This window comes from Macadamia integrifolia, chromosome 4 (genome assembly GCF_013358625.1).
Source record: "Macadamia integrifolia cultivar HAES 741 chromosome 4, SCU_Mint_v3, whole genome shotgun sequence".
Classification (NCBI taxonomy): domain Eukaryota; kingdom Viridiplantae; phylum Streptophyta; class Magnoliopsida; order Proteales; family Proteaceae; genus Macadamia; species Macadamia integrifolia.
This window is the reverse complement of record NC_056560.1, coordinates 27885230-27900550: the sequence shown is the minus strand read 5'-3', so window position 1 is coordinate 27900550 and position 15321 is coordinate 27885230. Positions and strand designations below refer to the sequence as shown.

At 34.5% G+C, this 15321-nt stretch overlaps 3 protein-coding genes across 3 annotated transcripts; all 3 read right to left on the bottom strand.

Annotated features, from left to right (window-relative positions):
• Positions 1 to 1433: 1433 nt before the first annotated feature.
• Positions 1434 to 1811, bottom strand: LOC122076377 (omega-hydroxypalmitate O-feruloyl transferase-like). Its single transcript, XM_042641680.1, has one exon. It carries the CDS (start codon positions 1809 to 1811, stop codon positions 1434 to 1436), a length of 378 nt encoding a protein of 125 aa, XP_042497614.1.
• A 707-nt stretch (positions 1812 to 2518) lies between these two features.
• LOC122077597 (omega-hydroxypalmitate O-feruloyl transferase-like) lies at positions 2519 to 5897 on the bottom strand. Its single transcript, XM_042643569.1, has 3 exons — positions 5691 to 5897; positions 4547 to 5028; positions 2519 to 3607 (listed from the first exon to the last, which is right to left on the bottom strand). The coding sequence occupies exons 2-3, from the start codon at positions 4985 to 4987 to the stop codon at positions 2750 to 2752; spliced, it is 1299 nt and encodes a 432-aa protein (XP_042499503.1). The 5' UTR covers positions 4988 to 5028; positions 5691 to 5897; the 3' UTR covers positions 2519 to 2749.
• Positions 5898 to 7843: 1946 nt separating this feature from the next.
• Positions 7844 to 14138, bottom strand: LOC122075457 (omega-hydroxypalmitate O-feruloyl transferase-like). Its single transcript, XM_042640490.1, has 3 exons — positions 13923 to 14138; positions 9787 to 10257; positions 7844 to 8930 (listed from the first exon to the last, which is right to left on the bottom strand). The coding sequence occupies exons 2-3, from the start codon at positions 10225 to 10227 to the stop codon at positions 8073 to 8075; spliced, it is 1299 nt and encodes a 432-aa protein (XP_042496424.1). The 5' UTR covers positions 10228 to 10257; positions 13923 to 14138; the 3' UTR covers positions 7844 to 8072.
• Positions 14139 to 15321: the final 1183 nt, after the last annotated feature.

Sequence of the window (15321 nt, the reverse complement as noted above, 5' to 3'; positions counted from 1 at the left end):
AAAAAAATCAATCCATAATTCATAATTATCCGCTATTCATAATTATCTCTCTCCCTCTCCCTCTCTCTCTCTCTCTCTCTCTCTCTCTCTCTCTCTCTCTCTCTCTTCCCTAAATGTGGAGGAGAAAAATTCCCCTCTATATAATATTTCCATAATTATTTAAAATAAAAAATTCTCTCCATAAATTATCTCTCTTTCTCTCACATACTCTCTCTTCCCTAATTTAAAACTCTACTAATTTAACAAATAAAATATGTCTTAGTGTACATACGTGATGCTTAGGCTGCCATGAGAGAGAGAGAGAGAGAGAGAGAGAGAGAGAGCATGTATTGAATATGGAAGCAATATAGTTCACACAACATATAATATGAACTATACAGAATGGGAGACTGATTTATATTATATATTGAAAAAAAAAAGACATTTAAATATGGATGACCCCATTAGAGAAAGTGGATTTCTTCTGCTTCTTCTTCCCCACTCCCTCTCTCTTCCCTAAACGTGGAGGAGAAAAATCCTCCCCCATTTAACATATCTCCATAAACTCCCCCATGTAACATCTGTCCATAATTATTTAAAAAAAAAAATATTCTCCATAATTATCTCTCCCTCTCTCTCTCACACACACACACACATTCTCTCTCTTCCCTAATTTAAAACTTTACTAATTTAAATCTCTCTATAATTATCTTATTTTCAAATAAATTTCCACTCTCTCTTTCCTAAACGTGGAGGAGAAAAATTCTCCCCCATTTAACATATCTCTATAATTATGTAAAGAAAAAAAAATTCTCTCTATAATTATCTCTCAATCTCTTTCTCTCTCACACACTCTCTCTTCCCTAAACGCAGAGAAGAGAAATTCTCCCCCATTTAAAATATCTCCATAATTATTAAAAAAAAAAAAAATCTCTCCATAATTCTCTCTCTCTCATACACTCCCTTCCCTAATCGTGGAGGAGAGAAATTTTCCCCCATTTAACATCTCTCCCTAATTATTTAAAAAAAAAATTTCTCTCCATAAGTATCTCTCTCAATCTCTCTCTCACACTCTCTCTTCCATAAATGTGGACGAGAGAAATTCTCCATGTCCCCACTTGTAATACCCATATTCACTCCTCTCTTAAAGTCACCTCTGATTTAACTATTTGTTAATGTTTTTACCTTGCAAAATATTCATTTACTCTCTCTCTCTCTCTCTCTCTCTCACACACACACACACAGACACACACAACACTTGACCACACTTGCAAGTTTGCTAGTATATTAATGGTCATGACAGCATCTCTTATGAATGCCTTCGAGGAACTCATGACAACACTGTGTCTTTAGGTCACCTCAGCCATAGGATCACTCCCTGATCCTTAGACTCCATGGAGAGGAATCCTATCCAAATTTGCAATGGTGGTCCAAATTGATTTCTATAAACCAATCTAGTCTTTGAAGATATACAGAGTCTTAAGAGAGTATAAGTTGCCAAAGGATTTACTCTTTTCACTCCTGTGATAATCAATAGCTGATCTTGCATATTTTTCAATCACCGACTTGATTACTTCTTGCACCAATTTAACTGTGAACGACAGTGGCTTACTCCTTAATTCTCCGGCACTGCAAAGACAACTTGGATGAATTATGGCATTGCCGAAGTACCCCTTCGGTAATGGCAGGTTAAATTTCAACCGGAGATCGACGGGAAAAACAAGCTTTGTCAGTTGATCAGCTTCCATCTTGAGTGACTCAGTCATGACGCACCATGAATGTGCTGCCACCGCCGTGAAGTTTGAGCATTTCTCTACTTCTCCATCTTCCATTGCTAAGGACCTTAAATGGACTGGCCAACATCTTTTCTTTGAAGCAGGAGGATTTGAGTATTAAGTTCATTATCTTTAGATGCAAGGATGTTCTTTGGAACATCTTTTATCTCATATAACTCATTATGAGAGAATTCTAGTGATTTCAGCAGAAGAATTTAAAAATTCCACTTGAACTTTATAACCTAATTATGGATGTATACAAATATTGCATTTTTATATTGTAATTAGACTCAAGTTCATAAGGACTGGCTTCAGATAACCAAGTACATTATCACATGTGCCACATCTACTATAACCCACGAGGGGGAGTGTTTAGGAATAATCCCACTTTTACTTAAAGTTTGAGACTTTGATTGACCTTATCTACCACTGGGCCTCCTCTCTACCAAGTAGTTTAAGTTCTTGGATTGAATAATTTAATCGGTTTTAGGTCAATCCACACCAGCCGAAGCCCACTTCATGCTGGGTGGTATTCCCTTTTTCTTCTGACCTTTCTAAGGAGCAAGAGATTACTTACAAATCATCCTACACCTATAGAGGATAAGTTCACCTATTATCCTAAGATTCATATACCTCATAAGGTTTTATTATATTCCCAAAATATGCTCTCGACAATACCCTCCTCTATCATCTCAAACTCCATAGTGACTGGATTGTGGGCATAGGAAAACTCGATCAAATATTTAATATCAATCATTCATGGTAAACATCAATCAATAAAGCAATCTATCAAATTATATTAATAAGGCCCCTATTTATATATTTCAAATTTAAATTCAACCTTCACTAGTTACAGGAAAATCTTATTACCAATTTATTCTGTCTTATCTGGTCCACATCATACTGAAAAAAATAAAATACAACATATTGTTCACCATACAACATATATAGTAACATACCAATTTAACAAGCATGTGATCTCACTCAAGTCTCAACTAGGTTTCAATAAGCCCTTCAAAGGAATTCATAAGAGATGATGCCATGACCATTAGGATATTTATATCCTTCTTGTCTTCACTTTGTGGAAGAGTAAAGCACAAATTAGGCCCTGGATTTCCAAGGGTTGTTTGAGTTGGTTTCCCCCATCCAAAATCATTATCAAGAAAACCCAATTTAGTCCATGAAGAAATAAAAAGAGTATAGGCACCAAAAGGATTTGTTCCTTTCACTTCATAATGGTCAATGGCAGATCTTGCATATTCCTCAGTCACTGATTTGATTGCATCTTGCACCAATTTTACTGCAAATGAAAATGGCTTACTTGTTAATTCTCCGGCACTGCAAAGACAACAGGGATGGAAGACGGCGTTGCCGAAGAACCCTTTCGATAAGGGCGGGTTGAACTTTGACCGGAGATCGACTGCGAAAACAAGCTTTGTTTGATGATCAGCTTCCATCTGAAGTGCTTCAGTCATGACACGCCATGCATAAGCTGCTACCAATGTGAAGTTGGAGCATTTCTCTATTTTTCCATCTTCCATTGCTAATGTTCTTAAGTGGTTCAATTTTTTGTCTTTTAAACAAAAAGATTTCCGTACAAATTCTTCATCTTTGAAAGCAAGAACACTCTTTGGAACATCTTTTATCTCATAAAACTCTTGGTGGGGAAATTCAATCTCAGGAGGTTGTCTTGAACTCAATATGCTTCTGTCAAGGAACGGGAAGACAGTCATCGGTAAGCCTCTGGCGATTTGAGCCCAAGAACTTAGAAAATCATTGATAGCTATCCCATCTGCCATGCAGTGGTTATTTGCTACTCCAAGAACAAACCCTCCACACTTAAACCTTGTCACCTAAGGATGTAAGAAGATAATTTTATAGTTACGATATAGTTGTTACTCATGTAATAAATAGTTGGAAAATCATGCTTTTTGACTCTATCGTCTTTTATTAATATTGAAGATTTGATTTGGTCAAACCTAATTGGGGTGGGTAACATGTTTTTTTTTTTTAGGGAAAAGGTTGGGTATACTACTGAGATCAAGTATGCTAGCACCCATTGTGTCTATCTCTCGCTCTTCCCTTTTTTGAAATGACCCTCATATCCTTTCTAAATGATGCACCATCATGTGATCCTATTGGTGCTATCCGCTAGCATACTTGATATCGGTGGCATACCTATCCCTTTCCCTTTTTCTAATATCTAAATTATTGTAAATTAATAAATAAATAAATAAATATATATATATATATATATATATATATATATATATATATAAAAGGAAAGAATCGCAATTGAACGAGGAAGCATCATGCTAATGAATATAAATATTCTTGATTGCATTATCGAAGCAAAGAAAAAACAAATGTCAAAAGCAAGAAATGTCATTATTTTTTCGTTAAGGTAAAATTCTATTTCATTGACCAAGGTAAAAGATATTAATAGCTTAAAAAACAAGCAACGGTTGTGTTGTTTTCTAAATTTCAAAATCAACTATGATTAGGGGAATTACTTACTCAATGCATATATATATATATATATATATAGAGAGAGAGAGAGAGAGAGAGAGAGAGGAAAAATGACTAAACTTTATGAGTTTTATGGACTAGGGGAAAAAGGGTGAGTCTAATTTGACTCGGATGTTTCATAATCGAGTCTCATCATTTTTTATATTGATAGAATCTACATGGCTCTCAACCAAATTTTTTCAAAGTTTTAACTTTTCCATATAAAAACTTGATTTTCCAACTATGACTTAATAACCTTCCAAAAAAAAAAAACCAACCCTTACCTGAACTGTCAGTAATGGCAATTCTAAGATGTTTTGGGAAATTGGATAGGTATGAACAAGCTTCCCCAGCATCCCAAAATTTAAGTTTGTGACATTCCCTAACAAATCAAGATCGCAATATGCAACTGCTTCAACGAATATAGCACCTTCTCCTGTGCAATTGACAACTAGTTTCCCTTCAGAGCCTATGTCAAACCTCCCTGCAAATGGATAGTAGTGAACTAAAACCTCAGCCAAAGCTTGTTTGATCACTTCACAGGCATTATCATTGCTAGTCCTTGTCTCTGATTTGTAGCAATACAGTGTTGAAATAGTAAAGTTCTGGTACAAATCCAAGTTCGACAAGAAGTAGACCCCATCGATTGTTTTAAATGCTGGAGGAACTGAGACAGGTTCAAACTTCTCTACCACAAATGCTTCCTTCTCCATTGATTCAGTCATTTTGATTAAAAAAAAATTTTTCTTCTTCTTTGAAGTCAAACCTAATAAACATTAAAAGTCAACAGAAGCATAAATGTGATATGAAAAATAATTATTAATTAAATTACCCTTTAAAAGTGAAGTCTATATGCTCACAAGGTTGATGACCTCAGCAAAATTCACCAGCCATGAAATAGTAGGAAATTGTATGCATAGCGGGCTTGTCTTATAAAGGATATGTTAATTACTATTCCATTTCGGTCATATGGTGGTTGATCTACATCGATCACTAAAGAGATTTTATATGGGTTGATATTGTCTGGGGATCTTATCCATCAAGATTACTCACCATGTAAGAAAAATCGATTTATATATATTTATGGGAGGAAAGACCTTGTCCAGTGCAAGAAACATCCAAAGATGAGGCATGCGAAAAGACTAGACGCTACCCATCAGGGCGCTAAAGATCCTGATGCAAGCCCTCTCATTGGGGATAAGATTCCTCTCCATAGACCTAGGGACCTGAGAGTAATCTCCCAGCTAGGGTGATCTCGGGATGCATGAGATCACTCTTTGGTCCTTGGTATCTATGGAGAAGAGACCGATTAAATAATTACACTCGCGGATGGCCTCACAAGAGAGTAGCCGAATCTACTAGGAGGAGGAGGGGGAGAGAGAGAGAGAGAGAGAGAGAGAGAGAGAGAGAGAGAGAGAGAGAGATTACCTTCCTTCTGGTGAACAATGGTACCAGAAGCTTTCACTTTTTGGCGAAAGGATGGAAAGAGAAATAGAGATGGTCCTTTCTTTGGATAGCAAGAAGGTTATGCCTTGATAGAGGTCAACTTCTTTCTGTGCCTGGAAGGTTAGTGATTTGTTAGCTAAAAAGCTTGTCCACTGGATGTGGGTGGAGCCACAGAAGTTGAGAGAGAAACTGAGATGATTGCACTTTAACGCAAAAGGGTGCCTTATATAATTTTTCCCCGGGGTAGGGGTAGGGAGAAAGAGAGACATTACAATTAAAGAAAAGTGGAATAGAGGACGGCTCACCTACCATTTTAGATTTTACAAACTCCTATAAGATTGACCTAAAATTCCTTCTTGATATCTCAACGACGAATAAATGAATTCTCATTCACCATAACATTATGAAAATACTCAACCTCAAACATGAAACGAACTTTCTTTGTTTTTTGACGAACACCTGCCTCAATATTTATTTAGAGGAGGATGAGAATTGAATCTCATATTTATGATTTATGTACTTTTCTTGAACAACGTGGGGACGCATGCACTTCATGTTCCAACCACTTCAGGAAAATGAGGGAATTTTTCTGTTTATAATATTTGCATCTGACATTGACACGTAGAAGTAACAAATTGCTAATGACGAGAGAATCAGTCTGCAGCATTTATTAGTCAAAGAGAGGACCAGTTCGTTCAGTTCATAGGGGGTGAACAGGCAGTCCGGCTCTTCTTCAATTAGCCATCTAATGGTTAGGAGGATTTAAAAAATCGACCAGATCGGTTAGGATTGTTTGAATTCGATTGATATCTGACATGACCAATCTTTGATTTAATCAATCCAATATCAATCCATTGGTAAAGTAAAGGATAAAATGACCCAAAATATAAATATTTTGAAAAAAAAAAAAGGGTGAATCCATCTGATCCCAGTTGATACCGATCCTATCTAATCTGGATCCATATCGATTGAGACCGATAAATTTTAAAATCTGGGTTGGAGATCAATCTTTGTTGAACCAAGATCAAGCATAACTAGCTCAACAGTGGTTTAATCAACTGCTCAGTTTTCAACCTTTTGAAGACATTATCAATACCCTTGATTTAATAGAACTTGGGTGATAAGCAGCCCTACGATCCCAGTTAATTTCAAAGTATAATTTAGCTATAGTTATATATGAAGCTGTCCAAACCTTACCTTAGCTTTGATTTCTTCAATTTTAATAAGAAATTTAGATTAAAATCCTGAGGGGATGCAAAGTTGAAAGATATTCTTTGAAAGTTCAAACATGACCAGTATTCCAAAGATATCCAATCGTGAAAGGATATCCCAAGGAAATAAAATACAGGGTAGGTTTCCTTTCACCTTCAGCATTGCCATCAGCAGAGAGAAAACCAACCTAAGAGAAAACTACTCAAGAGAGCAGATCAACGAAATCTATATCTAGGTCTCTCTTCCGAGTCCCATCTGAAGTCTTCAATAATGAATTGAGAAGCAAATAATCAATATTTAAAAGCATGAGATTTAGTAGTTTTCTTTGCCAATGAATATGCTACCACATCATCTCTTAATAGCAATGAGATCATCTTCACGTCCTCCCTTCAAGAAAAGGTTTATATAACCGCCATTATATTATTATTCTTTCCCTCTCTGTTGATGGTCATTCTGAAGGTGGAGTTGAAAATTAAGTTTGTTTGGCTATATCCTATTGGGCTTCTTTGGCATGGTTCGACCGGATTGTCCGCAACCCGATGGGTCGACCCATGACTTGGAGTTTATAATGTATTGTTGTCTTGTTGAGAAAGTCATTGTATTTTGGAGTTTTTTTTTTTTTTTTTTCTTTCTTTTGAGCTAGGGTTTCAGGGCAAGTTTTCTCGTCGTTGCTTTGGGTGTAATCTCTCTTCTACATAATAAAACCTCTTCTTCTTCACCCGAGGATGTAGCAAACCACCCCGATGTGTGAACCTCGTTAAATCTCTGTGTTGTGTAGATTTATTATCTGTTTATTTTTGTATTTTCTTGGTGTTTGACCTAACATACATCTAAAATAAGTCTCGATGATACCCTCCTCGAGGATCTCAAGCTCTACAGTGAATGGATTGTGGGCATAGGAAAACTCGATCAATCATTCATGATAAACATCAATTAATAAAGCAATCTATCAAATAATATCAATACGGCCCCTATTTACATATTTCAAATTTAAATTCAACCTTCACTATTTACGGGAAAAATCTTATTACCAATTTAACCTCCACGTCATACTGAAAAAAAAAAAAAACAACATACGACAACATAGAGTTCACCATACAACATACAGTGATATACCAACTTAACAAGCATGTGATCTCACTCTAGTCTCAACTAGGATTCAATAAGCCCTTCAAAGGTATGCATAAGAGATGATGCCATGACCATTAGGATATTTACATCCTTCTTGTCTTCACTTTGAGGAAGAGTAAAGCACAAATTAGGCCCTGGATTTGCAAGGGTTGTCTGAGTTGGTTTCCCCCATCCAAAATCATTATCAAGAAAACCCAATTTAGTCCATGAAGAAATAAAAAGAGTATAGGAACCAAAAGGATTTGTTCCTTTCACTTCATAATGGTCAATGGCTGATCTTGCATATTCCTCAGTCACCGATTTGATTGCATCTTGCACCAATTTTACTGCAAATGAAAATGGCTTACTTGTTAATTCTCCGGCAGTGCAAAGACAACAGGGATGGAAGACGGCGTTGCCGAAGTACCCTTTAGGTAAGGGTGGGTTGAACTTTGACCGGAGATCAACCGCGAAAACAAGCTTTGTTTGATGATCAGGTTCCATCTGAAGTGCTTCAGTTATGGCAAGCCATGCATAAGCTGCTACCAGTGTGAAGTTTGAGCATTTCTCTATTTTTCTATCTTCCATTGCTAATGTTCTTAAGTGGTTCAATTTCTTCTCTTTTAAACAAAAGGATTTGCGTACAAGTTCTTCATCTTTGGAAGCAAGAACACTCTTTGGAAATTCTTTTATCTCATAAAACTCTTGGTGGGGAAATTCAATCTTAAGAGGTTGTCTTGAACTCAATATGCTTCTGTCAAGGAACGGGAAGATAGTTCTCGGTGAGCCTCTAGCGATTTCAGCCCAAGAACTTAGAAATTCCATGGAAGCTATGCCATCTGAAATGCAGTGGTTATGTGCTACTCCAAGAACAAACCCTCCACACTTGAACCTTGTCACCTAAGGATGTAAAAAGATAATATTGTACTTACGATTAAGTTGTTATTAATAAATAGTTGGAAAATCATGCTTTCTGACTTCACTTGTCTTTTAGAAAACCTAATGATTCGATTTGGTCAAACCTAATCAAGGTGAGTAACATTTTTTTTAAAATTTTCAAATTATGGTACATACTTATTAATTAATAACAATAAATAATGAATAAACATCATGCTAATGAATATAAAATATTAATAAAAAAATCTCTATACTTGGTTGCTTTTAGGGATCTAAATGAATAGTCAAAATCCATATTTGTATCCATTTAAGAGTATCCGCATCTAATTGAAGGATATCCGAATCAAAGAATATTTAAATTCAATCACATCCAATGAGAATTCAATCAATATCCAATCCTATCACTTCAACCAAAACAAAGAAAAAACGAATGTGAAAAGCAAAAAATGTCATTATTGGTTCATTGACCGAGGCAAAATGCTGATTCGTTCAAAGGTAAGAGATAATAAAATTAAAAAACATGCAATGATTGTGTGGTTTACTAAATTCCAAAATGAACATTGAAAAGATGATTTGGAAAGTTACCAAATAGATAAATAAAATATATATATTTGAGAGAGAGAGAGTTGAAAAATGACTTGGACTAGCTGAGTTACTACATATTCTGGTAAAAAGAATGAGACTTATTTGACTCGGATGATTCATAATGAGTCTTGTTATTTTTTTTTTTCGTGATTAAGTTTACATGACTCTTTCATCAAGATTTTCAAATTTTGATTTTTTTCAAATAAAAAACTTGATTTTCCAACCATAATCTAAGTAACCTTAAAAATAAATGTGAAAAAAAAAAACACCATACCTGAACTGTGAGTATTGGCATTTCTAAGATGTTTTGGGAAATTGGATAGGTGTGAACAAGTTTCCCCAGCGTCCCAAAATTTAAGTTTATGACATCCCCTAACACATCAATATCGCAATTTGCAACTGCTTCGACGAATATAGCACCTTCTCCTGTGCAATTGACAACTAATTTCCCTTCAGAGTCTATGCCAAGCCTCCCTGCAAATGGATAGTAATGAACCAAAACCTCAGCCAAAGCTTGTTTGATCACCTCACAGGCATCATTATTGCTAGTCCTTGTCTCTGATTTGTAACAATATATTGTTGAAATAGTAATGTTCTGGTACAAATCCAAGTTCGACAAGAAGTAGACTCCATTGATTGTTTTAAATGCTGGAGGAACTGAGACATGTTCGAACTTCTCCACCACAAATCCTTTCTTCTCCAATGATTCAGCCATTTTGAATTTTTTTTTTCTTTGATATCAAACCTAATAAACATTAAAAGTCAACGGATATGATCACAAAAGCATAAATGTGATATGAAAAATAATTATTAATTAAATTACCCTTAACTGTAAAGTTGATATTGTTCACAAGGTTGATGACCTCTATAAAATTCACCAGTCATGACATAGCAGGAAATGGTACACATAGTGGGTTTGCCTTGGACGATATAATATTATCTAATTTTGGTTTAGTTGATCACATATTGATAATAAAAGAGATTTGATGTGGGTTGATATGATCTTGAAATCTTATTCATCAACATCCCTCATTTTGTGTGAAACATCGATTATATATATATATATATATAGTGGGGTGGGGAACCTATCCTATAAGTGCAAGAAATGCTCAGAGACAGAACGTGCGAAAAGAATTGACCCTGCCCATCAAGGTGCTAAAGATGCTGACGTGTATCCACCCATTGGTTCTGCATGCTGGTGTTCTCTATGCCAACAAAACCAAATTCTTTCATACTATTTTTATTTATATAATAACAAATCATTGACTATCCACCTTAGTATATAATGTAGAGCTTTAAAATACATATGCTATCATGTTAAATAATAAATTAGGGATGTCAAACAAGTCGATGGCCGAAATTTTATTGATTAAGTGATTTATCCTCAAAATCAAGATCGAGATTGATTAAGGCTCTTTTTGGTTTGATTTCTATTTGTATTTATTCGACTTATTTCTATTTTTACAAGTGTTTGGTATAATTTATGACACTTATTTCTATTTATAATAAATTAGAATAAATCACAAATCACAAATTATTCTCAAGCTATTTGTGATTTGTGGCAACAAATCATTTATGCTAATTTTTGCTATCTTAAATGAGCACGTGTGCTGAACTACTCAAAATCAATGGTAAATAGGTAACTTCAGTCAAGGATTAAATTATCGGTATCGGTCGGCCAAAATTAAGATATGTATCAAAGGGTATCGTATCATATCTGAGATACGCTAAGATATGCACATAAATGTTAAACACTTTTGCATTAAAAAATTGTTAAAAAAAATTATTTATAATACGTATTATGCATAAACACTAAATTGAGGGTATTGCACTAAGAATTCAAGGTTTATAGTTGTCCCATAAATGTAAAATCCTTGTTCCCAACCTTGATTTCCACTTAGTTAGAGAGAAATATGGCTGGCAGCAACTTTGGAACAAAATCCCCTTAAAAAATCATGTTTTTTGAAAAAAATATCCATCTTGGCCATTATATGACTGTAGCGGTACATACTGGTACGTACCGATACTCATCAATATGTACCGATCGATACATCTTGATACTCACGATACGTACTGATACTCATTGATACGTACTGATACATACCAAAACATATATTTCACCTCGATTGTATATTTTTCATAGAGTATCAGTATGTATCGATGGTGTATCGGTGCATATCAGTATGTATCGTAGGATATATATCGATATGAAAGGATTTTAAAAATTCCATGTATCGTATCGGTCGGCTAAATTTAAGATACGTATTAGAGGATATTGTATCGGTAGTGGAGATACTTTAAACCATGATTTCAATATGTTTTATACTTTTTCAATAAAAAACCCCAAATACTATCATCTCTGTTGCTTGAAACTCAAAGTTGAAGGTGAAAAGTGAAACCTATTTTCTCATTATATAATTTATTTTATAAATAGTAACCAAAGAATACTATTTGTGGTCCATAATTTATTGTCACAAATAATTTCTAAAAAATGGCTAATAAATACAAATAGAAATCATACCAAAGAGAACCTAAATAATTAGTTATCAGTCCTAATCAGTCCTACTAAATTGATATTTTGGCTAATCGGTCCCTAATCTGTGGGATTACTTAATAAGTCTTTGATCGATTGGTCTATCTATAGGTGTTAAACGGTTGCTTTGGCTCGGTTTTGGTTGAGTTAAACCAGTTTTGATTTTGGTTTTGATCCTATACATTTTCGATTTATTTTGGTTTTTCAATATCAGAGTAATATTGGTTTTAGATTGTTTTGTTTTTTGGCTTGAACCGTAATGAAATGGTACATTCATAATATAGAGTGACAAAGTTTTTTACAAAAACACTTTAAAATTGTGCCGAAATTGTGGTTTATCATTATAAGCGAAAGAAATCTAATATTGAAACCAATGATAACTAATTACTGAGAAAATAACTAATCTTGAAATCATAAAAGAAACCCTACCATCAAATCATTCATTTAACTATCCAACTAAATTTGTATAGTGAACAAAGAGATCAATGGAAGTATTATTACAATTTACAAATCAATTCTTTGTTCATAACCTCATATTCATTGATTTGTAACAATTCCATTTACAAATAATATCCCCATTAATATTTTAAAAAATAGATAATCAATTCATCTATTTTTAACCTCATTATCACTTCTTTTTTTTTTATCAGTTTTATTTAGTTTGGTTATTGGTCATTTTTGTTCAGTCTACTTTTCAGCCGCTTCCATCAATACCTCAATCCAAAATCAATCGAATAAAAACCGATTTGGTACAATCCAAGTTTTTCCGATTGATTTGGATCATCGGTCTGGGCTAAGTTTTGACACTCTATATCTATCAGATTAATCAGTTTGGAGTTTAGAGCGAGGCCAATTGCAATTAATTCAAATAAGGGGAATTTACTATCACTCCCTTACATCAAGTATACTCCCTTACTTTTGATTTTTACATCTCTTTCTCTCCTGCTTTTTCTAAATGTCCAGGTTACCCTTCCTTTTCACTTGTAACCTATTACACTCTTTTTTCAAATTGATTGGTTCAAAACATGGTTTGAACCAAACCATTAACAAGTTTTGTCTCATTTAATCATCAAGGATATTGTAAATTCAAAAAAGAATAATTTTGCATCCGATATATATCTATATCAGTATCATATGTTCCAATCGAGTGCCACACATTTTTTATTTATTTTTTAATCCTTAGATTGGTTGAGACTTCAATACCGATAAAAAAAATAGATTGCTAAATTTGTGATGATGGATGAGATAAAAAATAATAATAAATAAACAACATCCTTAATGATTGGATGAGACAAAATAAATAAATAAATAACATCAGTTATGTTAATATCCTTGATGATTGGATGAGACAACTTGTAAGTGGTTCGGTTCAAACCATATTTTAAACCAATCAATATGAAAAAAAGTGTAATATGTTACAAATGAAAATGAAGAATAATCTGGGTATTTAAAAAGAATAGGGGAGAAAGAGATCATGTAAAAATAAGAAAACAGAGGAGTATTAATAAAAAGGTAAAAGATAGTGGAGTTTTAATAAATATAGGTCAAGTGTAGGGAAATATTGGTAAATGCCCCTTCAAATAATTACAAGGAAAAAAGAACCCTACCCCTTTGTGCATCCCTATGGCGACACATGGCTCATAAACCTGGTTTCGATGGTAGTGGTGTCGGGTAAAGTGGGGAGTCGGGTACGTTGTAAGGTAAAATGGGTAGAATTGTGTCATTGCAGAGGAGCCCTTCGATTATTCAAAAGGCCATGTGTCACATGTTGAACCCCTCACTGACACTCACTCGCGGATGGCCTCACAGGAGAGCAGCTGAATGTACCACAGGAACAGTTAGAGAGAGAGAGAGAGAGAGAGAGAGAGAGAGAATACCTTCTAGGGAACAACAATGCGGGATGAAATGTCAGCTACAATTAAAGCTTCCACTTTCTGCGAAAAGGATGGAAAGAGAAATAGAGATGGTCCTTTCTTTGGATGGTGAGGAGGCTGTGCCTTGATAGAGACTAACTTCTTTCTGAGGTTTGGAAGGTTGGTTATATGTTAGCTAAAAAGCTTGTCCACTGGATGAGGGTGGAGCCAGAGAAGTTGAGAGAGACTGCAATGGTTGCACTTTGGAGAAAAAGGATGCCTTATATAAGTTGTGCAGAGAGAGAGAGAGAGATTACAATATGGATGATATATTTGTAACACAATAATTATAAAAAATAGAGAAGATAACGCTATAGAATTGCATATTAATTGTATGCCCGGTGAGATCTGCTTTTATTTTTGAGCTGTCTTTAATCTCCGACTTATGGCAATGTTGTAGGTGAGTTTTTGGATTTTTTTTTTTTTTTTTTTTTTTTTTTTTTTTTTTTTGTTGATGGACATGCTGAAGGTAGATTTTAGACAATCTTGTATTTTCCCCATTGGATGTGCCTGAACATTAATGATTTTGTACATCTATTCTATTTTATTAATGTCCACTTGCTGATATTTAACAAAAAAATATAAAAAAATAGAGAAAGTTTTCCTTTCACCCATAGATGATGTTTCACCTACCATCCTAAGATTTTTATTATTGTTAAAGAGGTCCTTTACAAAGGACTTCTCAAACTTACTGAGGAGAAAAAAATAAGTCCTCTGCATGGTCTGCATGGTATCTCTGTCCCACGTCATTTTCATTTTACACATGATGTAATTATTTTCACTAAGGCCTCTTTGAGATATGTCCAAAACTTGTCTCTCTTGACATGGTATAAAAAAATTTCAGGGGCAAAAATTCAACCTAGAAAAACGTAAATTGTTTATATGAAGGATTGCTCTTGAGAGGCCGCGATCAATTTCTGATATTCTTGGTATTCCAGTCTGCAATTTCCGAACCTAATACTTGGGTGTGGAGATATTCATGGGTACAGTGAAAAAAGGCGTTCTCTTTCGACTGATGGACAGAGGGAAGAGATGTCTCTCTGCATGAAAAGGCAAAAGTTATCTATGGCAGGTAAAGTGGAACTTGTGCAGTCTGTCATTTCTAGAATGTCCATTCATAACTTCTTAGTCTATTAATGGCCCTCATCTCTGATTTCTATAATGAAAAAATGGATGAGAAATTTCATATGATTAGATGAAATAGAAACAACCAAAGCTGTGACTATTAAATGGGATCATTATTGCAGCACTTTTCTTGCTTCAAGATGCATTTTGTATGGAGAAGTAAGTGAAACTCTATTTCATGTGTTCCTGGAATGCCAATTCGCCACTCAAATTTGAATATTTTCTTATAATGTTTTGG

Excerpts from the sequence above, each read along its gene's own strand:
- LOC122076377 (XM_042641680.1), bottom strand. The coding sequence starts at position 1,811 with ATGGAAGATGGAGAAGTAGAGAAATGCTCAAACTTCACGGCGGTGGCA.
- LOC122077597 (XM_042643569.1), bottom strand. The coding sequence starts at position 4,987 with ATGACTGAATCAATGGAGAAGGAAGCATTTGTGGTAGAGAAGTTTGAA. Across the intron at positions 3,608-4,546 it reads TGCCATTACTGACAGTTCAG|GTGACAAGGTTTAAGTGTGG; the intron begins GTAAGGGTTGGT and ends TTACATCCTTAG.
- LOC122075457 (XM_042640490.1), bottom strand. The coding sequence starts at position 10,227 with ATGGCTGAATCATTGGAGAAGAAAGGATTTGTGGTGGAGAAGTTCGAA. Across the intron at positions 8,931-9,786 it reads TGCCAATACTCACAGTTCAG|GTGACAAGGTTCAAGTGTGG; the intron begins GTATGGTGTTTT and ends TTACATCCTTAG.